Here is a 25,232-nt window from a genome sequence, read left to right as displayed (position 1 = left end):
ACGAGCCAAGTGCCATTGCTAGGCATTACATCATGATGGTGAGTCACTCCCTGGGATTAAGAGACTGTAAAAACACAGATATACTACGGCCTCGCCTCTACGCGACAGCTCAGCCAAGGTGAGGTGAGACGATAGATTTCCCGACTTTGAAACACACACACAGGAAGCCCGCGCCCTCTTTGCGCTCGTAACGTGCAACAAGTAAACACAGTTTGTCACTGAGGCAGGGAATAATCCTCAGGTTTTGTCTCCGAGCGGCAGCGGTTAAACTGTGTCAGACAACTTTAGCTCAGGTAAACTATGTCAGTGCCAAGACATCCCAGCAAGTGATACTGAAGGGATGCTGAGTTTACAAGGTGGAGCGCCAATCATACAGCGCACGAAAAAAAAACAAAAAAAAACAAAACAGCCACACTTCCTGAGGCAGCCTAAACAGCAATTATTCTGAGCAGCGGCCAGCAAACGGAGCACACGTGTGCCGTCTCATCACGCTTAATATTTTAATTACTTTAACATTTCCAAACATGCCTTTATATTCTTACACATTTTGATGTGAATTAGTATAATTATATCATTATTGTATCATATGACTGTGTAATTATATTATACTGAGTGCATACGGACAATGTTGCCTCAGTATGCAATTAAATTCAGAATAAGACACCATGTTGTGTTCTCCCGTCCTGATGGGCATTATCCCAGCTTTGCCGTACACATTGGCTGTGGTCCATTTTGGCAAATTTCTCAGCGTAGCCATGGCGGGAAAAGCTGTTTCAATGGAAGGCGTGCTAAAGCCCAACCGATGTGTCGGCTGATAGCTTTTCACCTTGGCGCACAGGCGGCACCTAGGATAATTCATAAAAACATAAATATTAGCTCAGGCAACAATATAAACGTGTTAAACCACTATGTGTTAGGTAATCTTAAAGAACCCAAATGTCAACATTTTTTACCCACACCTGCAGGTGTGGGTAAAAAAAGAACATCCATCTGGTTAGGATTCAGTGATGCCAAAGCACATCAACATTATGCCCACCGGTCTCTGCTGCTTGCCAAGCAGCTGGCCTTCGTGAAGTTTTTTTGTTTAACTGATGCACATGCCATCTATTCAGGTCAGTTTAAGCCGCGTGCACACTGCTTGTGTGCTGAATTTAAATGGTGTGCATTCAACGTGTCAGTCGGGTTTTTAACACATCTCCTCTATTTATCCAACATCCATCTAATGCAAGCAGTACGTAAACACAGGGATTAATGAGTGATTACCTGGGCAGCCAATCAAAGGCTCAAAGAACAAGCGAGGTCATGCAATCTTCCCTGATGACACACTGTGTCACTGCAGCGTGACCTCCAGTTAAGGACATTAAAGCAGTTTCTCTGTCCAAAAAAAAACAAAAAACAGACGTGACCAGTGAAAACAATGGTGTGATTGAACAGGCCCGGCCGTTAAAATAAGATTATCAAGCTAAAAAACAAAAAAAGCATTCAGTGAGAGAAGAAGCAAACATTTCAAAGGCAGAGACACAATCGCAATGAATTGTGTGGAAAGAACATCACTTCATGCATCTTAAATGAGCAACAATTATCCCTGTAGACACCAGGTGTACAGGAAAATGAGCTGCCTCTCCAGGTGGTTTGAAAAGCAGGATTCGAGAGCATAAAATCCTCTCCGAGTTGAAGACAAATACAGCAGGTGCGATATGAGCGAGGCAGCTGAAATCCTGGAACAAACTGCCTGAAACTGTCTTACACTTTTACTTCAATGACTCCCTAAGCCGCAGCACCAGTGACTTAGCCAAAAGAAAATTCGGAAAAACTGGCACTCCTCAATCTCTGTAACGTAAATGCCGACAATTTCCGTTACCCAGAGGTGTCCAATGTGAGTAACGCGCCACAAAGACGGATAATGAGTCCAATTATAGTCACAAGTCTGCAGGTCACTATTTTTTGACTAAAATTAAATTTCCGGCGAAGTCTTACTGAACATTAAACACACTTCAAACCACCAAATGCCACTGAGGAAAGCTGCGATGTTACCATGAGTCACATCTGTCTACCACTTTCTCAGGCCCACCATGGGGTACACAGCGACAAGGACTACAGCACCAGTGGGACTGAGGATATATAAACGTGAGGAAAAAGAATGAAACTCATGACCTAAACCATCTTAAGAACAGAAAGAGAGAGAGACAGCAGGGTGGCCAGCGGACACACAAGCGTTTCTGTTTATACTACACTGGGTGTTGGCCTAGGTTGGGATGCTGGCGCGTGTGAGCCCACGCTGTAATTATGGACAAACCTTGTCATGAGCCAAAAAAACGGTTGACAAAAGGGACATGGATACCTGGTGGCAGCCCTACAGGAAAATGGCATCACGCCTGTAGCGTGCACCAAACATGTCACACAGACACGAAAAGTCCAGGTACAGTAGCCAGGATGTGCCAAACCAGGAAGTGGAGATGTGACGCTGGGAAATAGGACAGTGTGTGAAGATACCGCCTGTGTGTGGGCTCGCATTGAAAACAACGGGTGTTTTGATGCGTGTAATATGCAGCTGGTATGTGTTGCCCTTTAGTCTTGTTATAGCGTATTATGCAAATTCCAACAGTCTCTCACATTAAGCTGCTACATCTAGCCACATATTATGTTACACTACTAAACACTTAGCCTCGCAGTGGATAACGCCTGCAGTCTACCACCATATGCGGTAAGTGTTGAAGCATGGACATGAAAAATCTACCTGGTACACATTGATGATTTTGCTTTTCTCATCACTTGAAGGCTTACAAGTGCAGAGAGTAGAGGGCTTTTACTCGAGCCTGCCTTTGTTCAACTAAGGTTACAAAGTTACAGAGAAAATGCACTGTCGTTTTTCATCATTGGCAATTACGTCTGAGTCTTTGTGCTACATATTCTACAATAGATGTAGCACAAAAGATTCAGACAAAGGTTTGTTTTTCAAACCCCTGACTTTAGAAATGTAGCACATTACAAAAAAAATGACAATGCGTTTACCTAGTGACCTTGTGACCTTAGTTGAACAAAGGGACAATCAAGTTAAACCTTCAACGATGTGCACTATGCGACTGGAAGAAAGGCTGATGGTCAGTGGTCAGGGTTGTCGCAGTGGCCCGCGTTTTCGCTGACGAATAAGCCTGTGAGAAGACCAGCAATGACTGGTTTTACAAAGAAAAGACGCTCACTATCTGTCGAGCGCTGTGTTCACTTACTGCTAATGAAAACCAAGCGTTTCCTGCTGCAACTTCACATTAAAAGCATTAAGCTGGATAAACACGAGTTGACTGCAACAGACATCCCTGTGCCAGGTTTGGAAGCATCTTCATCTCAGCACCACATGTCCGTAACTTAGCTTTGTTCAGCCTAATATGGGTAAAACAACATTGGCCGACTAGCCAAGGAAGCTAAGCTAAGAAATCTATGTATAAAAACTGGCATAACTAAGTGGAAACAGCGGCCCGCTGGGAAAATAAACACCGCTACCACAAATTGAACCGAGTGTCTTGGGTTGGCCTAACTGAGTGGTTCAATAAAAAAAATCATAAATGGAACATGGAGATGTTAGTGCACTGAGCAGCAACACACTTCCTTTCATTTCCTCTCCGCACATATCACAAACAACAACAACTCTGAGGGGGCACACCACTTATTTGTGCTCTCTGGAGGGCAGCCTTTTGAATCACGATGTTACGATGGTCAGGTATTAGTAGTCGATGGCTGTCAGCCATCGCCGACGGACAATGGCATCGTTCTTCGGCCCAACCCTATCCACACAAGTCTAATTTGTAAACAGATTTTTGTGGTGAACTGTGAATGAAAAGCACCACTCTTTTTTTTTCAATTATTAACACAAGTCAACTCAAAAGTGTGTTTGACTTTCACAGACAGAAGTACCATCTGTTCACCGGTCTCAGTCCTGAGGGAGGTAAGTTAGACTAGTGACAGACTATAAATAACGCTGGGCCCCATGCTGACAATAAAGAAAACTGGAACATCAATACAAACAGTATCTATTCCAAATAAAATCGGTGCTTGTTCTTCTCAAGGCAGTTCAGGGAGGACTGGGACATCATGCTGAGATTCTGTTACACAGTTAAGCAGTCCATCGTCACCTTGGGCACCCTCACCAGACTTGGCAGCCTCACTTAAACAGAGCTGAGGAACAAAAAAAAAAAAAAAGCAGGGGGCTGCGTGCCAAAGTATCACAGATCATTGGTGCTGATGCAGAGATGCTAGTGAGGCTAAATGACTCTGAAGATGCCGAGTGTCACGGCAAAGTGCTGTCGGCCCACCACCACCACCTTCCATATTCCTGATGTGCGGCGTGGCTATTAGCCTCAAGGCACCTGCAGCTTCAAAGACCGTTTTGAATCAGAACCACTCCCAGAGATGTTTTACCTTGCTGCATGTCATCTCAGGGCACACATTCACATCAAGCGTGGTTTAACTGAATCCATTAGAAGCTGGTACCAGGTCACCCTGCTGAGATGCCAAAGTCCTCTTTGAAGAGAACTGAAGAGTGATTCAAGAGCCCATGCAATTCAACAAGGCGGGAAGCGACCAGAACATGGAAGCCTTGAGACACGCTTTGAGTGAATCTGCAATTGTTCAGTTCTGTAGATTTGAATGGATGGAGAAATATGTTAAGACTGCACATCCACTGAGCTTAAATGCAGTTACAGAGACTGAATACTGAAGTCATGCATGTTTTGATCATGTATCGAAAAGTTACTTGAATGCTGACCAATATGATGTTTTCAAATGATAATTTAGACTTTTGAAATAGGACTGAAAGAGTGGTAGGTTTGTCCTCCAGGTTACATGATCGAACTGTTTGCAGGGCTGTGCAATCAGATATATGGTGTGATGAAGAATACCTCTTGCTTCATTTTATGCTCATGCTTTGTTTTGTTTTTTTGTTTGTGGATCACACTCTAATATGGCCATGTGCTTCATCATTTGGATGATTCTTTTCATTCTTCCGCACGCCACAGATGCAGGCAAGAAATCTGCATGCGGGCCACACAAACAAACATGGAGGAAAATGAATGTCAGACAAAGCGGGGTCATTCCGTCCAGGAGAAGGACTCAGACCGACCAAGACAAAAGAAGAGCTTATACATGAAAAAGGGTAAAAATGGCATGATTTGCAAAGTACGTTTTTGTGGTCCTAGACTATTCCATGCGACATAAATACCCCTCTTTTGATGGTGCCTTGTATTTGTTGATTAAATAATTAATAAAAAAGTAGAAAATGCGCTATATTGTGATATGAAGCATTATTTGGATTATTTTCAGACAGGTCATTAGCAACTAGCTTCACAGATGTCGGGTGAATACCGCTAGCTTGCAAGCACAGCATGAAATAGATACGTTTGTAATTATTTGTAATACTTTGTGGACTAAAACAGGCCGGGAGCTCAACTTGTTTTGTCATATGCAACACTGCATGCCTTGTGGAAAAGGTTTTGCAGTTCGTCCAAACAAATAATAATAAAATGACACAGTTTACAGTTCTACTACTACTGACTTTGACGTTCAGCGGCCATAGGCATAATGCAAACCATCAAAGACTGTGTTGGTTTACCTACTGTGCCGCAAGGTACACACTGTTTATACTGTATTGAGTTTTGCAAAGTAATGATGTGTCGATAAAGAAAAGAAGCTCATTCAAGAGTTGGAGGGTTTGGGAGAGGGGGGCCCGATTCTGCATAACAAACCCATCTCCTTTTTTCAGTTTTTTTTTTTCCTTTTTTTCCCCCCCCAACATTCAATTCTCTACAGGACGCCTTCATTGCTCACACAATGCAAATCACTCATGGTCCCTATTCATGCGCTGATTAATATGCAAAGACGGCCCATCCTCATCTAACAGTCAGCAGAGAAGAAATGTAACGGCCAGCCGAGTCATTCTGAACTTATCTGTCGGAGAGATCTGTACTTTTTTCATGCAGAATGAAGAGGCGCTGTGAAATGACATGAATTTAAGGATGATTAATCAAAATCCTCTCCCTTACACTGTGTTTCGTTCTCAAGTTTAACAACTGTTCAATCAATGCATGATGTTATATCCACAGATCTGCAAACAGCCACTGCTGACACGATGAGTCTGTAATTGTTACTGTCTGTGTTTCTCTGATCATTTGTTATAACTGCAGTGTAAAACTACAACCTCCTTTTGGATTATAACTTTAAAACCATATAAAACATCATGACCAAACTGTGTGATTTGGTGTCATTCAAACAAAGGGAATGAGCTTTAAGGCTGCGGAATGCTAACTGTTGTTATCGTTCAGTTATTTCTACTCTCTCTGTGGGAGTTCTCATTTTCATAATTCATACTTTGTTTTTTCTTCCTTTCAGAGGCAGTGTACATGTATTACCGATGTGACCAAAATACCCTCATATTTCCTTCAAGCGTGGTCCAAAATTTTCAGAACTACACCTTTAACAATTCATCTACTTCAATTCAATTGGTTTCATCTGTGTGTCCAATGCAAAGATGTGGAGCGTGTTTAGTTTGGCTCCCAGAGAGAACACATAATTTTGAACTTGTAAAGTTATTTGTTGTTTTAGACATAACAAAGACTAAAATGACAGGGAGAAGAATGAGTAGCAACTGTAAATGGACACAGAGAGAAATGAATGCACAATAACAGCGAGGCTTATGTAAGCTCACATCTGGCAAATCGACTACACTCGCAATCATGGGAGTCAATGAAAAGTCATTTTCTGATGCTGACTTTTGATTTGAGAACTGTACAGTAGCAGCAGTGTGCAGCGCGGAGCTGAATCCAAAGGGGGGTACAGCTGTAATCCGAGCGGCTCCTGTGCTGATGAGAGTTTGATCAACATAAGCTGTGATAAATTGGTGCAAAATGCGTACATGTCACATTGAATGCACCGTGGGTCTCGTTTGAAACTGCAGAGCAAAAGAAGTTCTGAAGATCCTGAATCTAGTTTTATTCCGAGAGCAGACTAAAAAACGCCTTATAATTTTCCCTTGTTTGGCTGCTTTTTCCAGTTCCCCTTAAGTCAAAAATAGCCTGTATTATTTTCATAGTGGCTTTGAACTCACCACAGCAGTTAAAGTCCCATATGTTAGTCATTTAGGAATTGTGTACTTTTTTTCTCTCCCTCAAAATGTTAAGTCGAACTTTTTCTCCTTTTTTTAGGAGCAGCCCCTACGCTTGACACACGAAAACGCTGTTGTAGATCCAGAAGTTAATTAAATGAACTTCACAGTTCACTTTGTCTCGACATTCTAAAGCACATGGATCTGCTTTGTTCTTGAGGTCAGTAGATCCACTTTATGAATATGTATAAATGGAGAGGCAGGTGCACAGCACCAACTGGGAATTCAGCAAAAAGCAGCATTTAAAAAAAAAAAAAAACACAAAATGGTGTTGGCTGTATTTAAGTGGCGAAATGAAAAAAAATACATCAGTAAAAGTAAATTTAGGGTAATGAATGCAAGGGTGTCAAAGTATTTTATAACTCAACGACAGTAACTTAATCTCCCATCTGCCACTGAATGAGTAACAATGAATTTACCAGACACACAGCAAAGGGCCCAGGCCGGGACTCCAACCCGGGACAGCTGCAGTGAAGACAAGGCCACTGCACATGGGATGCCTGCTCTACCAACTGAGCTCATCATCACCCAAGACTTTTGTCAAAAAATTTGCCTTCTTGCACGTATTCGATTGAATGGCACTGAAGCAAAAAGCAAGTAAGGGTCAAAAAAATGAATTGCAGATCACTTTCTAGCATGACCTCCGCTTTGCTAGTGCAGTTTCACTGAAATGAATGAGGCGGCTCGATTTTTTTCCCCCCGAATGGTGCTAGTGTCTGATCACAGCTGACGGCAAAATACATCAAACGGGACACAACAACCTGTCTCCACGTCTCAAGGCCTAGCATAAGTGACTCACTAACTCGAGCCACAACTCGCTATCAGGCCAAACCGCGCAACCGAGCCGCCAGTCGAAATTGTCGGTCTCGCCTATCTGTGTAAACAATGCAGTCTCTTTCGTGGTCAATCTATCAGCAACAAACATGCTACAGCTGCATTTTCAAAAAATTTGGCACTAAAACTACTTGGCTAGGTTTTGGAGACGATTGCGATTTCATTTTAAAATACAACAATCACCACGGGACCGGAGCCCTGGCTGCCTCGGTGAAACTGCCCAACCGTCCTCGACCTCCTCCCAGTGCTGGCTTTCCGGCTCGTTCCAAACTATTTGTCAGTTGTTCCCGTCATTATTGCCCTCTGCTGGTAGTGCACCTTCACAAAACGCGTGTGCTTTTTTTCGCGCCAAGGTCAGCCAAAATCGCCAGCCTCACCCCCTCTAGTAGATCAGCGGGTGTATTAATAGGCTAGGCAGCAGGCCCAAAGCCTACAGTCACATGGTCACAATCATATAGAGGCATTAGCAGTCATCAGCTATCGCTTTTCTGCAAACCTTACAATGATCATTTCATACAGCAGTAATACGAGGGGCTCTCATTTTCACTCAGGAAGTGGTACAAATAGTTGATTAGCATCCATCGCTCTTCCCGGATACAGAATCAGGAGTGCGGTTATAGTAGGTCACTCCAATAACACCACGTCTGAACACACCAGACTCAATCCATCTGGCTGCAGACAGGCTGAGACAAGAAGGGACACCGTCTGTGTCCACCTCTGAAATCATTTTCAATTTAATCCGGCGATTATTCAGTCTTTCCTTTCTGACGGCGGTGAGGCTCTCCATCCTAATGTTTGTTGCGAGCCTCAAAATTTAATTATCACTGAACTGGAACAGGAACTGGAAATCAATAAATGTAATTAAATTGCTCAGCCTTCATACTGTGTGATGCTATCATTACCCTCTTAATACCCCGGGCTTTTCAAATAATATGATCAATTTCTTTGAATTTCGTCCCCTTTGTGCAACAGGGCAGAGCTAAAGAACAGTCGTCTAATTATCTCCTCCTTGGCTCCTTTCGCTCTCCCTCCCATATCAGGTGCAGAGAGTTGCGGGGGCGTCAGAATACTTGGGCAGGATCATGAATCATATAGAAAAAGAGGAACATATCCCCGACTGTTCCTGGTACCACGCCGCCCCCCTACACAACTAACAGTGACAGGTTGACAGTGTTTGGGTGTTCGGTGGCAAGAAATACTGTTGATTTGAAAAAATAAATAAATAAAAACATCAAAAGGTAATCAGCGGAAACCAGAAAAGCCTGCTCATGAGTGTGTAAAAGAGTGCAACCAGCTCGGCTGTGTATCGGAGGTTAAAAAACAAGAGATGGGGAGGTCAAGTAAACGGCGACTCGGGTCGACTCGAGACGCCGTTTCAAGGACTTGCAAGATGACTAGATAGGAAATACTCAAAGCTGCTGGAAGCGTAGTCTGGGTTTCTGCCAGCTTCCTCTCTGTTTGCTAACCTTGTCTGTCACTTGTTTTATCAAGAAAATAACGCTGACAGCAGCTTCTAGACCCAACTTGGACTTTGAGGCATGAGGACTATTGTTTCTTGTGTTTCATTATTTTTGTCTGGCTGTCAGTGTTTCACTGTTTACAAGTGATGTGAATTGGGGGTTGTTTTCTTCGGGAGAAAGTCTGAAATAAATAAACTTTACTTTTTGTTTGATGACATTTATTTCAATGACTATCAGTTATTGCAAAACAAGTTTTTTTAAAAAAAAAAAAAAAAAACACTCTCTGACTTCTTGAGAAGATGAAATATGGGATGTTATTATCAGACAGTAGGGCTTCACAAATAATCGCAAAAAAATAATTGAAATCGCGGTATGAGTAAGTGCAATATCCAAATCACAAATGTGTTAACTGACATGTTGGAGTTCTGTGGAGATCTGTTGCAGCTCTGGCCTACAAAGTTTGGCAGAGACCAGGAGAAATGCCACATCATCATGATTTAAATTGTTTTTTAATGACAATGAAAACTATGACGTAAAACTGAATCATACATAATAAACATGAATTATATCCCAATCGCACTGTCAGAAATAAATCGCGATAGCCCTTTTAGACCACATCATGCCGCCCTATCAGATGTGAACTAATACATTGTCTTTTCCCTCTATAAAGACTGGACACTGCAGGGAACACTGCAGTATCTTCAGGAGGAACAAGTGACTTGACTTGCCCAAGAAAGGAAAAAAAAAAACAGTTGGGAGATGCTTGAGACAAAATGACTTGAGCCTTGTGTTTTTTGCAAATACTGTGAAGTCAGATATGTGCAGGTTGACACGCATTAGCCCCACATAACATAATTTGATCCTGACTGATCGATAGGTCGGGCTAGGAATATTGGCCAGTTTTAGGTCGTCACAGATATATTTAATAGTTCGTCCACCAGAGGGTACTGACATGTTCACGTTCCACTTTTAAATTTCAGGTTTCATCAATAGCTTTGTCACAGCCTCTTGATAACAAAATGTAAGGGACCTTAAGTTAAAATGCTGAATACAATACATTCAAATAATTACTATTTTCGCATGTTTTTATATCTCAAACATCAGTATCAGTCTGTGTATGGGCTGTTTCTGTCCGATAAAAGTTACACTGAAGGCAAAAACAGAGAGCGACTGTATAAACACGACAACTGCAGAAGTGTAGAATACAGAGGAGGGATGGTGAAATCAAACAGAGGTTACAGTTATCATCCCTGTACCTTCTAAATGGGATCATGTCTACTGAATTGAATTATTACTAAATCAAACTATTCTTCCCCTTACCAAGGACCCCTGGGGGTCCTTAAACCCCACTTGGTACACAGTTGCAGTCTATAGAAGGAAGGGGGCAGATGCAGGGAGGGGAGGGGGATGTGAGGAGCAGAGGAGGTGGGGGTTTTAGGGGGGAAAGGGTCCCCCTCCCGCCCTATATAACCATGGGAGCTCTGGGATTGGATCCCATTGTATACATTGAATGACTATTCACTCGCCCCTCAATGGAAGACGAATTTCCCCCAACCAACCAACCAAATTAGAAAACTACGATCAAATCTGTCAACATCATTTTGCGCCTAAAACGCGCCGCGCTGTTCAGCTGGAAACTCCGGTCCCCTTGTGGGACGATCGGGGGGCAAAAGAAACAGAGTTTATGCCAAATAAATAAGGTCAAAGGCGGTTAACCTACAGGATCAGCCCGGTGTTAAACTCTAAAATCCCACATTGACACATCCGCGCAGAATACTGTTTGCGTGCCAAATCCGATGATGGCCAGAGTCGAAACGTCGGACGCGTCTAATCCACCCGACGCAAAGAGTTTCAACCGCGCGGTTTTGGCACACCGAATCCGCAATTCTCCCCGATGGAAACGTCCTGAAACCTGTTCTTTATCGGACCGAAACAAAGCATCCTCGACCAGAGCGAGCGACGCTCCTCGCTCTCCATCCTCGGTGCGTCACAGCTGACCCTGCACAAGTGAGGGAGCCGAGCTGGACCTGTGCACACGAACATATGCCGCTTAATTGAGGTTATTTGGCATTTGGGGGGGAAAAAGGAAACTGTTGCCCTGCGTGCAGACACAGAGAGCCGGTGCACAATCTCTGCGGGCATTAGAGCGACCAGGAGGGAGAAAAAAAAAAAAGCGTCCCTGCATCACCGCCGCCAGCCGTAATCTCCGCCAGCATCCACCAACCTTTCCCCGCACTGATGAACTCACTGGCTCAGCTCACATCAAACACAAGCACGTGTGGTGACTTTTCCTCGAAATGACACAAACAGTACAGTAAAGGTTTTAACTCGGGGGTGAGTCGGGGGGGGGGACAGCAGGCTGAGCCAACCGGACCCGGAGCTGGCATACTCCTCCGTGTTGCGCGGAGAGATTCAAAAATGCACCGAGGCGAGCGGCTCCTCAAACCAAAACTCGGAATAGAAACAGCTCGAGAACTGCTTTTACAGGCGCCCGGGTTTCTATTCCAAGCTTGAATCCTCCGTAAAAACTCTCACTCAGTGTAGAAAACTTTTGGCTCGATCGTGGTGCATTTTTTTTTTCTTTTTCTTTCCAATGGGCCACCCGCTTCCAACCTGACGCCCCTGTCCGGAGTCGGTGACAAGGATGCCGCCAGCGGGACCCGGAGGATGCTGCTCCACAGTCAGCGCAGCTCGGCCTTCCTATCTGCTGACTTTTTTTTTTTTTTTTAAGCCACACACCCTCGGAATTAATCTCCACACAACCTCGTACGAATAATAAATCAACTCCAGCTTCTTACCTGCACAGCCAATGAATAGCAATCCCCAGATGAGGTCCCTTATTTGGAGCATTGTAATGTGTCACAGATATTCTCCTCGAAGAAGCAGACGCACTTTACACAAGCGAGGTGTCTCTACTGAGAGGGGCCAACAATCTGACTATCAGCCTCTGTCTTTTCTTTTTCTTCTTCCTCTTCTTTTTTTTTTTTTTTTTTTAACCAGGAGGAGGACAACAACTGCTACCGGACGGAATTTTGGTCCTTGTCGCTACCCGTGTTCGCGGCACAATGAGTGACAAGCAGCAGCAGCCGTAGCACGCACCCGCGCACACACACGCATGCACTCAAAAGATAGCAAACGCGAATTACTCCGCCCGGTAGGCTATACCCGCGCACACACACACACACACACACACACGCAGAGACACACATAACACAGACACACACACACTCCGAGGGGGCGGGCTGAGGTGAATGCAGTAACAAAGTAGTGCGCGCAGCGGAGCCGCTGGAGGAGACGGCAGATGGTCGCCAGAGGCTCAAACTCGGATTACTGAGCTTAGAAACAGGCTGAGGAACACACCGAGCAAGGCACTTATTTTAAACCGGCGACTTATTTACACTTTGATTCGGAGAGATTATTATAATAAATATGATGATAGATAAGTATTCCCCAAATTATTATTTTTTTTAAATTCTTTTTATATGGTGTTATTTCTGATATTGATTCAGCATTCATTCATTTACTGAGGATGCAAATTTTAAAGTGAAACTCTCACCAAAATGCAACCTAGGCTTTTTTTTGTGTGAATGCACCTGTCAAACCTTTGTGTAAACGCATAATTATGATGAAGAGGCACTTCTAAGATTTAACGTATTTTAGTTTTCTGGTCACTCATTTCCAGTGGGAGTGCTACAGGCACGTTTACGATAGCATTAAAATCGCTATTTTTAAAACACTAAGAAGTCTCGACACAACATGAAACTTTGCTCGTGTTATCACCAGGGTCTCTACACATGAACACGAGCGCTGAGAACATTGTTTGTGTACACACTTTACTAAAAAGAACATTTTTGGACAATCACATTAGCAGTAGCTTTTTCCGCTAGCTGGCAGGGTCCGCCACATATAAAGGCATGCTTCAGGGTTTTGAAAGTAAAACAGTGTGAAATTGTGTTGTCTTTTTAAGGTCAGTATGTTTGTTCAGTTTATTATGTCGGGAAACTAAAGAGAGGCTGTTTATTTAGTTTGTTCGGGCATAAACCAAAAAAACAAATAAGATCTTTGTCTTCCGATTAAAAAAAAATTCCACAAAACTACAAAGTGCACCTTTAAAGGTGCTGTAACTATTTTTTAAAAATCTAAATAAATGTTAAATGGCTCTATATCCAGAGGTTAGTGTTTGGTTGGTAACCCATGTCTCTCCTCCCCCCTGCTCATGCAGTAATATGGTATCCCTGGCCAATCTATCCAATCAGGACAGAGAACTCCATAAAGAGGCGGTCCTGTCTGCTCATGAACGTGTAGAGAACGCTTGCTGAAAGTTTGCTGCTGTGTCTGGAGATTACCGCCACGCCTTAATGTGGTGACATACAGCAGAGAGGAGGGAGGGGACTGTTCAGTGCAAAACAGACAGGAAATTTGCTAAAACAACAACAATGCTAACAGCCGTTTTGATTCGGTAGGCTGCTGAACAGAGTGTTATATGACTTTCATACTGGTTATTTTAGATAGTTGTGTGGTGTTTATCAGTAACTATGGAAGTAACCGCTTAATTTAAAGCACCATTATCAGCAGCCAATAATTTGTAACAGTGTCATTTATTATGTGTTTGTGTCCTGATGAATGTGGAATCCATGTACTTCTTTTAGTTGGTATCTGTAGAATGAGTTGCCATGGTTGCAGGGCCACAGGGGATCACTCCTACAAGCAGAATACAGGAAGTTGCGGTTATTAACATAAGTTAGGTTGAAGTTAATAAAGACTGCAGAAAATCAGTTTCGCAAAAGTGCCTCCTGGACTTATTGCACATTTACAGTCTCCATCAACTCTTGAGGGAAATATGCAGCTCTTTAGCTATAACCGCTCCACTATAGCCTTTTTCACTGGAAACAGGCCGCCTGCTTCGATTTCGGGAATGACGACCCAGGCAAAATTCAGTGGCAACTGTCAAAACAGCAAACTAGGAAGTGTAGCATTAGTTATCTCATTATGTAAGGAAGCCACTCTGTTAGACTAATGGTGTGTTACATTGTACTCAGGGGGAAATGACCTCCAACATGGAAAAGTGGAGTGGAACAGTCATCCAAGTCAGAAACACTGACAGAGTTTGCAACATAAACACAGATGACATCCTAGCAGTACCAAACAGTAACCCCATACGTTTTCATCAGTTTTTACATCATATAGTGTTTGTTTGTCAAACATGCAGTACATACAATTAGAAAAAAAAAACAGAAGTCTTTGAGAAGATCTCCCGTTTGCAGCAAGCATCCAGGTTAGATTGAAGATTGGAAGCCAGAAATTCCAACTTCCAACCGGCAATGGAACGCACCATAACACAGATCTATCAAGCATTAACTTGCATGAGGGTTCAAAAAAAAAGGAAGAAAGGATTAAGTTTCTCCATGGATTAATCGCTGTCTGCTGCCCTCCATTTGGTTCACTGAATCCTCTGACCAGGTTGTTGCTCTGACCGACTAGTTTCAACCTAGACTCAAGTTTCCATATGAGCTTCATGCCATCCAAAAATCTCAGGCATCTGCGTGTCGGCCCTCGGTGGCAGACATCCATCAACCTGCCCACCAGGTGCCCTCAGTGTGTTCCCTGTGACCCGCACACCTGTGGCTCATTCCCTCATCAGCCCTCCCTGCTGCTGCCCGCCTCACCATCTGTACCTCGTTAACTGATTATCTGAGCTGCTAGGTACAGAGCTATTGTTCGTAAATCAAGATCCACGCTCATCGGAAGATTGTAGTGAATTTTGAATGATTACTGATAGTTAGGGGGTGCGATTTAAATTCTATTAATGTATTTTGTAACAGGGATGTCTACATGATCATCCAAATAATCAAATATGATCAGACAGGCTGGGGTGAGGCAGCAGGAGAAGGACTCGAGCGCAGGTAGTCAAGGCCGATTGGGACAGTTCTTTGATTTAATGACCAGCTGAAGATGCAAATAGCCTTGCAGACAGACAGGTACCAGGTGAAGGTACAGGTGGCTCCAAAGCAACGGAGAAACTTGAATGATCCGACAAGTGACAGGGGAGAAGGGGGTGGTACATGTGCTGCAGGGCGGACGAGGGAATGAGATGCTGGTGGGGAGACTGCTGATCGGAGGTCAAATGGGAGTTAAAGGGAAAGCCAGAGGGCATCTGGTAGACAGGTAGGTAATAACCAGGTGAATTGAAGTTTTGAGGAGCAGGGATGTGGCTGGAGAGGGTTAGGGTTAGATCACCAGTAATGTATGCAGGATAATATAGAGTTCAAATATAGAGGTTGTTTCTGACTTGTTCTCAGTGGTATACAAAAAGTAACATGCTGAATCAGATTTCAGAAATTTAAAAAAACTGAAATAAACCTCCTATTTTGTCATTTGCAGAAGGGGAATTAGGAATCATCAAATATAAAACATTGTGCGTGTTTTTCCTTTGATTCTTCTATTTTTTTTGGTGTTCAGCAGTGGTATAGCTGCTGTTCTGAGAAAGCTAATGTAGCCAATGTAGCTAATGCAGCACAGTACACTGCTGCAAACTGCACACACTGGTTTAATTTTACCCTCTCCGAAGCTAAGCTAACAGTTCAGTGCTAAGAGACAGCACAGCAGTGTCACAATCACACTGATGTCCCGACATCCCATCAAAACAGGTCCAGTTTTTGCTGCCAAGTGATTACAGGGCCAGTATTGCCGATACCGATACTGAAAATTCTTGAAAATTACTTTTGCCTTTAATTAGCTGATCATGATTATGACAATAATAAAACACAGGACAAAGATTTTAGCCAAGTAAGAAAATATTCAACATGATTAAAATCTATAACCTATCTGCATGTAGCCTAAATAGGAATACTAACATTTCTTCAACAGAAACACAAAAGGGTTATTATATTCTGCCATATTGATATTTCAGAGTGAACCTGAGTGACCGTAGTGAGAGAGGTGGACAGGAGCACTGCGCATAAGGACTGAGAGAGACGCTGCAATCACACAAATATTGTGAAGAAATAAAAAAAGTGATTTGCCAAATTTATAGAGGAGAAGCTACAACAAAAATATCGGTCTCTTCACGCTAGTATCGATCCGATACCAGTACTCACTTCTGGTATCAATATTATCGATATTTGGATCGATCCGTCCACCTCTACTTAAAAATGCTGAAATGCAGACTCAACTGCAGCCTGGCAGCCCATTGCCTGGGCAAATCAAGACAGTTACAGCTGTGACTGCAGTCCCACCCTTTCAATTGTTTGATACAAAAGTCAAGTACTAAATATTTAATGTGAACCTGATATGACTCCTTGTGTAGGAAAGTCAACATAACACATAGGCTATGACAGTTTGCAGAAATGTGAACTGCTAACATTTTGTTCTGGCGTCTGGACTGGTTTAGTTGACTGATTAAATAAAATGTGTTTCTAGTCTCTCCTTATCAATATTCACTCCCCCTTCAGATCTGTTTTTTTTTTAAATAGACAAAGGTTGTGGGCCTATAAGCGAACACTCCCACTCTGTTCTCCAACTAGATGCTAGTTCTGTCTTGTGTCTGTCTTCTGTATGGTTCTTGTCTGATAGACTACAGTGGGATTATCAGAGTGTTTTCGCTGCCTGCTGTTGTGGGAGATGGGGGTCATGTCGTTGAGGAAAGCAAGAAATCAAGAAAATAAAGGGAACAGTTTAAAAATCCATTCAAGGCATGCTTTAAGACAAATGCAAAAACACTGAAGCTGCTGTATGTTTGATTGTTTTCCCCCAACAAAAAGCTCTAATTGATTTTATAAAAATTACATCAAGTTGTTCAATATGCAAATTTTAGTTTCTACATTTTAATCAAAAATAAGATGTCCCTACTTTACTGGAAAGAAGAATTTCAATCAAAGTGCCCTGGAGACTTAATGACACTGGTATAAGTTGCACACTGGACTACAACTTGCTTGACACAAAATGCACTTAAAATTCAGATTTACATTGAGCGCAGCAAAAAACTTTCCTCTTCAGCAGCCTCCTCAAAACTCTGCACATACAGTGTTCTGCATAATGAAGGTCAAAACATCCCTGTAAATAAAACAAGCAAGAACACTTTTTTTCAGAATTGGGTGTTCGCGAGTCCTTGGAAGGGGCAGAATCACATATATTACCACAATAACTTCAACATTAAACTGCAACAGCTCAAACCACACAAAAAATAAATGCACGCAATGCATCGCCTGGCAAAAATAAAACCAGACCGACTTTTTCTTTTACTTTTTTTTTGTGGTTACGAGGTACTGAAAAGCTGATAAATGCCGATCCATTTCAAGCTGGGTTATGAAACTGAGCCGAAGTCTCGAAGAAATCACTCTCACCATGGGCTTGAAAAAAGAAAAAAAAGGCTTAAATCCACAGCCTAATTAGCGCACTTCCTCTAAAAATAGGACATCATCTGCATTGTGATGCCGAAGTCTCCTTGAACTAAAAAGTGCACAGTTTATCTCTGCTTTAACAATCCCTCAAAGGAGACTAAATACAGCTGCAGAGTTTTCATATCATGATCTGCATTAAAGCTGTGAACATCAGCGAAGACAACAGGAAGTAGCTGTATATATTAAAACATACAGACTTGGATGTAATGAGACAATATACCTGAGCCAGAGTCTTTCTCAAAGCAGAATCAAAGCCCTTGCCCATCATATGTCTTTGTCAAACTCTTGATACCATGTCATTAAATTGACAGATTATGCAAGTGGCTCTGCAACGCAGCGAAACCAACTAAATTTAATATGTAAAAGTCCAGATTATGAAAGCGCCTTTTCTTCTAAACTCAGATCCCGAAGAGGAAGGAATGGCACACTAAAGGTTGGAAAGTATCTAAGGGTCTGAACTGGCGAGCAAGTGATTGTCCATTGTCAAAGAAGAACCAAAGTGTGCTTTAACGGTGATAACTATAATCTTCCCTACAATCACTATAGAACTAGAATCTCTGCTTAACAGGAAGCCGGGGCAGTGAGGCCAAGATTGTTGTGGCATGTTAGCAAAAAATAAGGAGAGGAGGGAGAGTGACCTTTGACTAATGTCAGCAGGGGAGAAAGTTCCACAAGTCTAGCCAGAGGAGAAAAAAGAAAGTTCAGGTCACCAAAGGATATGAAATAGTCTGATTCTTTTTGGCCGTAACTCTGAGCTGAAGAAAACGGTGATGTCCTGACATGTAGTTCAACAGTGAGGTCACAATTTAAAAAAAATAAATAAAACAGCAAGATTTCTGGCAGCGAGGATTGATTACCCAGAGGGGTGCCAACAACACTTCCTGCAACTCTTTTAAAGTTTGAAAAGTTGAACAATATCATTTCAGATTTGAGGTTGTCAAGCTGAAGGCACAGTTGTCCCATCCAACAAAGATAATAAAAAAGTCTACTTGATTGTGTTTCTTTGTTGAGAGAATATTCCTGAACAAATGAGCATGAAATCAAATCAGATGCATATTGAAGGGGAACTTGATTCAGAATCAAGTGTACTTAATGTTTTGGGCCGGATGAGCTTTTAATGACTTGAACTTGAAATACAACTGAACACTTTTGCCAAACAAGAAACAAAAGCTTGTTTGTACCGAGCGCTGATGAGCAGGGTCGCAATCAAGTCCACCTAAACGAAGACCCAGTCATAACCGGGACAAGAGAGCATCCAGACTGAGACGAGACCGAGACCCTGAGGGGTTGTCCCACAGTGCATGGCATGCTTACAAAGAAATGCGGAAAATGCAAACCGCAGGCTCGCATAACATTGGTCTGAAAGATCTGCAAACACATAAAAACACCCACAGAAGACAAATGAAAATTCCTCTTCATTCACCTCTTTTATTACCATATATGGTATATGCGTCTATATGTAAGCACACCATGTGAACTGGCTTGATAAAATAATCTCATAGCATTGCAGATGTGAATTTTATGTGCACTTTGTTTTCTGTGGGCAAACGAGATGGAGCTGAAATCAACCCTGCCATCTTTATTCAACACTCCGTTTGGTCTCCTGGGTGACTGCTGTCATCCTAAAGAAACCATCACCAAGTACAGAATGTATCAAACAATTCAGTGATGTCACTGCTGCAGTCGTCTCGACTGATTTTGAAATCAAATCCAGAGTCCTCTTTGTCTGAGATGGAGACAATACCCAGTAAACATGACCAGATCAGGCTTTTCAAAAAATCTCAAGTAGTGCAACACTGTTGACAAGTGTTGATATCCGAGGAATAAGAAAAGCTTGTGTGTTTAGATGCACAGATGAATGTTACATACACACAAAAAGATAACTTCATGAATGAACGCATATGCATGCAAAGCAGATAGAAGAGGTAATTTAACGGTGCTGACAAGCTGTTAATTACACATCTTCCCCGGTCTACAGATTTAACAGTCAAATAAGCGTAGCAGGGACAAACTTTATCATAAACATTATTATCAAATGGCTCATTCATAGTTATTCAAACCTTAAGTCTTAAATTAACCAATTACCATTCATTATCAGTAGTTATTTTAAAGCATTACGTTACTGAATCACTGCCAAGCCTCCGACACTTACGTGTTCACCAGCCTTCCATTTTCAGTTCTGGCCATCACACAGCAAGATTGTTTTTCAAAATCACTTTGAATAAGGTCCTGTGAAAAATACACATTATATGCCGGACAGGTTTCACTGTTTATCTCCTCACAAGAGTCACCTTCTCCCTACACAATTAGCCTAACGACTGTCAATCAGACATCCAAGGTGACGCCCAGGTGCTTCCTGGGTGTGATGAAACACCGGCCAAGTGTTTTAATAACCCAGAGTTTTAATAACAAGGAACTATAGATGATAAAATTTAATTAAAGACATTACAGGCGAGTAATTAACAGTAACTCATGACATTTCCTGGAGCTGATGGTAAGACCACCAACGCAATTACTGCCCCGCAAATTCATAATTCCCAGCTTCCGGTATTTGAAAGGCATGTCCTCGTTCAAGTCTCATCCCATTAAGGATATACAAACCAAGATATAAGCTACAGTCTGGTATATATAATGGAATACTATAGGATCAGACAATCTGAATTATACCTGCTGCAAGAATCTACAAAGGACTCCAACCCTCGCAGGGAGCCCGGGGGCAGGTGGCTTCATTTGGACTTCAGCCTTGGCAAAAAATCCATTCTAATCTTTAATGGGCCCTTATTATGTGTGTGTGGGATGTGTTCAACAGAGCAGCACAATGGGCCAAACACTGCGTATCCATCTAAAAGCAGCAACAACTAAAACAGGGCTAATTTAATGTCTCATTAAGTGCATTGTGTTTTGAAGACTCAAACTGCATTTGCTGAGGAGATGTACCATTTTATCACAGATATGTCATTGTGTCACCCAGCAAAAAGCATGTGCTAGGTGTAACTTCACTGGATCAACAAATAGTTTTATGAGGCCTGACTCAAAAGGTAACAGGGAACATCAGCGTCCCAAAAGGATCCTGCAAATATTCATAGATAAAGCCAAGATGTGTAAAAAGGGGTGGCTGTAGCTCAAGAGGTAGAGCAGGTCGTCTGGTGATTGGAGTTCAAATCCCACCCCCGACCCTCATCTGCATGTTGAAGTGTCCTTGAGCAAGATACTGAACCCCAAATTGCTCCTGATGAGCAGTTGGCACCTTGCATGGCAGTCTCTGCCATCAGTGTATGAATGTGTGTGTGAATGGGTCAATGTGACAAGTTTTGTAAAGCGCTTTGAACGGTCAGTAGAGTGGAAAAGCAATAAAAATGCATGAAGACGTGCAATGAGTGATCAAAACTAAAATAACTAATGAAACAACTCTGGAGGCAACCGCGGAATCTACAGTAACAAGAAACAATATTGTTGTGGAGGTTTGTCTTCGGTGCAGAGACAGAGTCTGCCATAAAACGGTAAGTCCCCATGTGTGAGCTTTCCAAAGAAAACAAACAAATGAGTAGGTAAATGAGCTGTTGTGAACAGCGTGTAGTGTGGTGTGTAGGATTCTGATGGCACACAAATGTCTGTACACAGTGTGAAATTACATCCAGAAACCCAACATAAACCTTGAACTTCAAGTTTGTTGACTACATTAATTCCTGGAGAGCACCTTCCAAACCCAACACCACAACAGTGATCTACAGGAACAGCCCGGTCCTGAGATCTGTGAAGGAAACAGGTCTTCATTTTCTCTAATCTGTTTTCTGACTCGTTCTTAGCAGGAAACTAAATGTAATTATCACAGTGAATCCTAATTGAATGCTTCAGATACATACAGGTGTAACTGCTGGACACAACATGCCCCCTTCTTCACTATGAAGTCCATTCTCAGTGTGTGTGTGCACTGGAGGTGTCAGAATGTGACAACGGCCTTGTGGTGTCAAACTACACATACATCAATCCACACAGTTAAGCTCGAACATTCAAATGTGGGAACAAGTGGGAACACACAGTTTTGACTGAAGGGGGACTTTAACAATGCTCAATAATTGGATCCGCGGTTAACATGCCTTTTGGTGCTAATGCTTTAACAGTCATCACAGCCATATTGCAGTGGAAAACAAACGGTTTTCTTTTGTTATTTTGAAACGCATTTCGTGCTGAAATGGAAAAATAAGCTGCCACAGAATCCAAAATGACACTACAGTATGAATCAGTCACAGCACAGGGTGCGTTTGGTGCATGCAGTAGGTAAGAGAGGACCTGAAAAGCTGCAGCAGAATCAGGTCATCTAAGTGATTTAGCACCAGTTCTCAGAGGCATTCAGTCAGACATTTGGTGGATGTGCTCGGCTGCGGAGGCAATGATGCAAAGATTCCATCTGTGGGATTATGGCCCCACATGATAAACTAATTATAGTAATATATAGGAGTGGACTGATTAACAAATGTTTATTTATAAAATAATTTCTCAGAATGTGACATTTTAGCAGGATGCGACATTCTCCTTCACACACACACACACACACACACACACACACACACACACACACACACACACACACGCTTTCACACATGCTGAATAGGTGTGGGAGAGCTGAGTTTCTGTTCCAGGTATAATGGAGGAGAATGAGATCATACTCACAAATAAATGGTTACATCATTCACGTTCTTTGGTTCACACTTAGTCACAGTTTGTCACAACAAAACAATAGAGCTTTTGCAGTCAGTGCTGGCGCTGTTTCGCAGACGCCATATTTAGCCACGTGTTAGCATGTGTGTCACTGAATCCTACGCCTGTGTCCCTGTCCTCGTGCTTTCTGACTGCAGTGCATATGACTAATGAAACAGCAACTGAAGTCCACTTACTTTTACATGTCGTATGTTAAAGTTGGTTGATTTGTTAGAATTTCAATTTAATTTAAATAATTGAATATGAAAAAATGAACCAATTTTGCCTACGGCTAGTAAGACAGGGCATCAGTGTTATTGTGATCCTTAGACAAATAAAGAAATATGTATAACATTTTTCACCTCTTATGATGTCTTTGCACGTTTCACACTTTTTTATCTAGCACAATTAACCTTTCAAAATTGATGATTTGACCTTTAATGATAAATCTGATGTACAAAGAATGGATCATTCCTGTATAATTTGGTTTAAAATTCCCATGTTATGAAAAACACGTTTTCTCTGGTCTCTACATATATAAGCTGGTCCTCCCTGAGCCTGCCAACTCCCAGAATGAGGAAAGCAAACGATTACTGCATGGTCTCTGCAGCCCACCCACTGGCAGAACGGCGCTCCTACAGGCTGTTCAGATTCTGCTCCTTTTGTTACATAACAAAAGGAGACATTTTCATAGACAAGCCTCCTCTACGCGGTGGTAGGAGATATCTGAGAGGGGGGCATTCATCACCGAGGTGAAGTTCGGCGTGTCCAGCGGTAAGATAGCAGTGTTTCGCAATGTCGTCGCTCAGAGCTGGACATGCAAATTGCTCTGGTGTTGGTTGTATAAATCAACATAAGAGCCTATATTCTGTCCCTGCAACAGAAATACTGAAGAGACAGTGTTTTCTTCATGTTAGCTTGTAACTGTGTGTACCCACTTCACATCAGACTGCTTCAGTAACGACAGTCAGTACAAAGCTGGCGTTGCCTCGACACTGACCCTCAGCAGTGTCTCTGGGCTCATAGGGTGAAGCAGACAGGCGGGGTGGTGGAGAGTGGTTGGGCAGCCTGGTAGCAGCACGCCCTGTGGACAGATGGCCTATTTGCATAACCATCCTAGAGACACTCTTCGGAGCTGTTCTGTAGGATAATTGGGAGAGAGGTCGGTATGAAGAGGTGAGAATGTCACTACAGCTCAATACCGCTGGACATTACCTGAGCTGCTGTGTGAGTTCATAGTTTGTGTCAAGAGAAATCAATCAACAAAGCCAACCAATCAGGGGCGGAGCAGGGCGGGTTTAATGAAAGAGTGTCCATCCTCTTGAGCAGTATGAATGCGCCCTCTGCTGTTCTAATGTAGCCTGTGGAATTAGATGCCACACAGCACACATTTACTTTTGGGGCTCGTTTGGTTGACATAAATTGTACCAGGTCACTTCTAACAGTGTCACAGTTTTGTGGCAGCTTTGTACCCAAATAATGGCTACAGAATTGACGAAATAAAAAATATAAAAAATTCAGAAAATACGGCAGTGGTACATGGCTACTGACAGATCACAAAAAAATACGTCCTGTCAAATACATGTTACATCAAAAACCATAACCGTGCACACAAAAGATTGCCATGAAAGGTACAACATGTTTTTAGAGGACACTTACGTTCTCCTTTGTTTCTGCAAACCAACGTGAGCCTTCCCGTGGATTTCACAAGCTAAAACACTCACTCGGACACCTTTAAACAGAGTTAAATAAAATGTAAACCAGCGCATTTCTCTAATGACAAAGTACAAGCATAGCGAGATTTTACACACTGGGACATTAGCACGCACATTAGCAACTCAGTTGCCGTGGATGTGCGCTCAAAACAGCAGGACACAAACTCCAGTGGTGCATAAAACAAACCGTCTCGTTCAAATATCAACAGTTAATGCTTTTGACATGTTTATACATAGATATTTTACAAGAAATATGTCCAGTTACCTACTACTTATCAGGACCGCCCACAACACTGCTCTCCACGCTAACTATCTCCACATTGCCCGCACGTAAAACAGGAAGCGAGACCATGATGCACTTGGCGCGGTAACAATAACATTACTCAATACTGCCGCCTTGTGAGCATAATCTGCAACAACACCATAACCCGTGCCAACGCACTTCCTCTCTAACTCCCTAACTCTTCTTTTCTTCATATTTGAAGGATGTCACACACAAAATGAAAGAACAAAAACACATATATTGACATTTATGAACCCTGAGAACTGCATTTAACCTAAATGGGAAATCTTATTTACCACCCAGGTAGACTAACAAAACAATAAAATGACAAGGGGAGATCTTAGAATGTAGTTATACTGATTTACCTTATTAGATTCATGAGCTTTACAAGCACAGTAGTGATAAACACATGTTGGTAAATAGCATGATGGTCCTGCAATGGTGTAATAGCTAGCCTGCATCTTATCTGTGTCTTTCATTGCCGTCCACACGCCTTTAAACTTTTCTCCTCGTCTGTGGACACTCTGGATGCTCTCTGACAGTCTTTTGAACCCCTCTTGACATATTTGAAATGCAGACAGTGGTCTCTGAAGTGGTACTCTGCTAGTCAGAGTCATATGAGCAGAATGCAACTACCTTTGCCGAGCTCAGTCGTACTCCTCAACTGATCGACCTGCAATGACCCCCAAAACT

The 25,232-nt window shown here is 42.4% G+C and overlaps 1 protein-coding gene and 2 long non-coding RNA genes across 14 annotated transcripts in view; all 3 read right to left on the bottom strand.

The window, feature by feature from the left end:
• The window catches only part of ncam1a (neural cell adhesion molecule 1a), a 269,175-nt gene extending 256,546 nt beyond the window's left edge, over positions 1-12,629 (bottom strand). For 2 of the 12 annotated variants that reach the window (XM_037119229.1, XM_037119230.1), the window contains exon 1: positions 12,243-12,628. In XM_037119229.1, coding sequence (XP_036975124.1) covers positions 12,243-12,294 — 52 coding nt within the window. In that variant the 5' untranslated portion in view covers positions 12,295-12,628. Of the gene's footprint in view, positions 1-12,242 lie in introns of all 12 variants that reach the window. The other 10 variants (XM_037119232.1, XM_037119233.1, XM_037119236.1 and 7 more) reach the window with 8 other exon arrangements.
• Positions 487-1,377, bottom strand: LOC119031082. Its single transcript, XR_005078522.1, has 2 exons — positions 1,264-1,377; positions 487-845 (listed from the first exon to the last, which is right to left on the bottom strand). It is a non-coding gene; the product is annotated as an uncharacterized LOC119031082 (long non-coding RNA).
• A 1,394-nt stretch (positions 12,630-14,023) lies between the features above and the next one.
• Positions 14,024-24,621, bottom strand: LOC119031081. Its single transcript, XR_005078521.1, has 4 exons — positions 24,522-24,621; positions 24,201-24,273; positions 23,542-23,681; positions 14,024-14,145 (listed from the first exon to the last, which is right to left on the bottom strand). It is a non-coding gene; the product is annotated as an uncharacterized LOC119031081 (long non-coding RNA).
• Positions 24,622-25,232: the final 611 nt, after the last annotated feature.

The sequence above is a fragment of the Acanthopagrus latus genome, chromosome 13, assembly GCF_904848185.1.
Source record: "Acanthopagrus latus isolate v.2019 chromosome 13, fAcaLat1.1, whole genome shotgun sequence".
NCBI lineage: Eukaryota > Metazoa > Chordata > Actinopteri > Spariformes > Sparidae > Acanthopagrus > Acanthopagrus latus.
The sequence above is the reverse complement of the archived record's forward strand: the minus strand, read 5'-3'. Positions and strand labels throughout refer to the sequence as shown.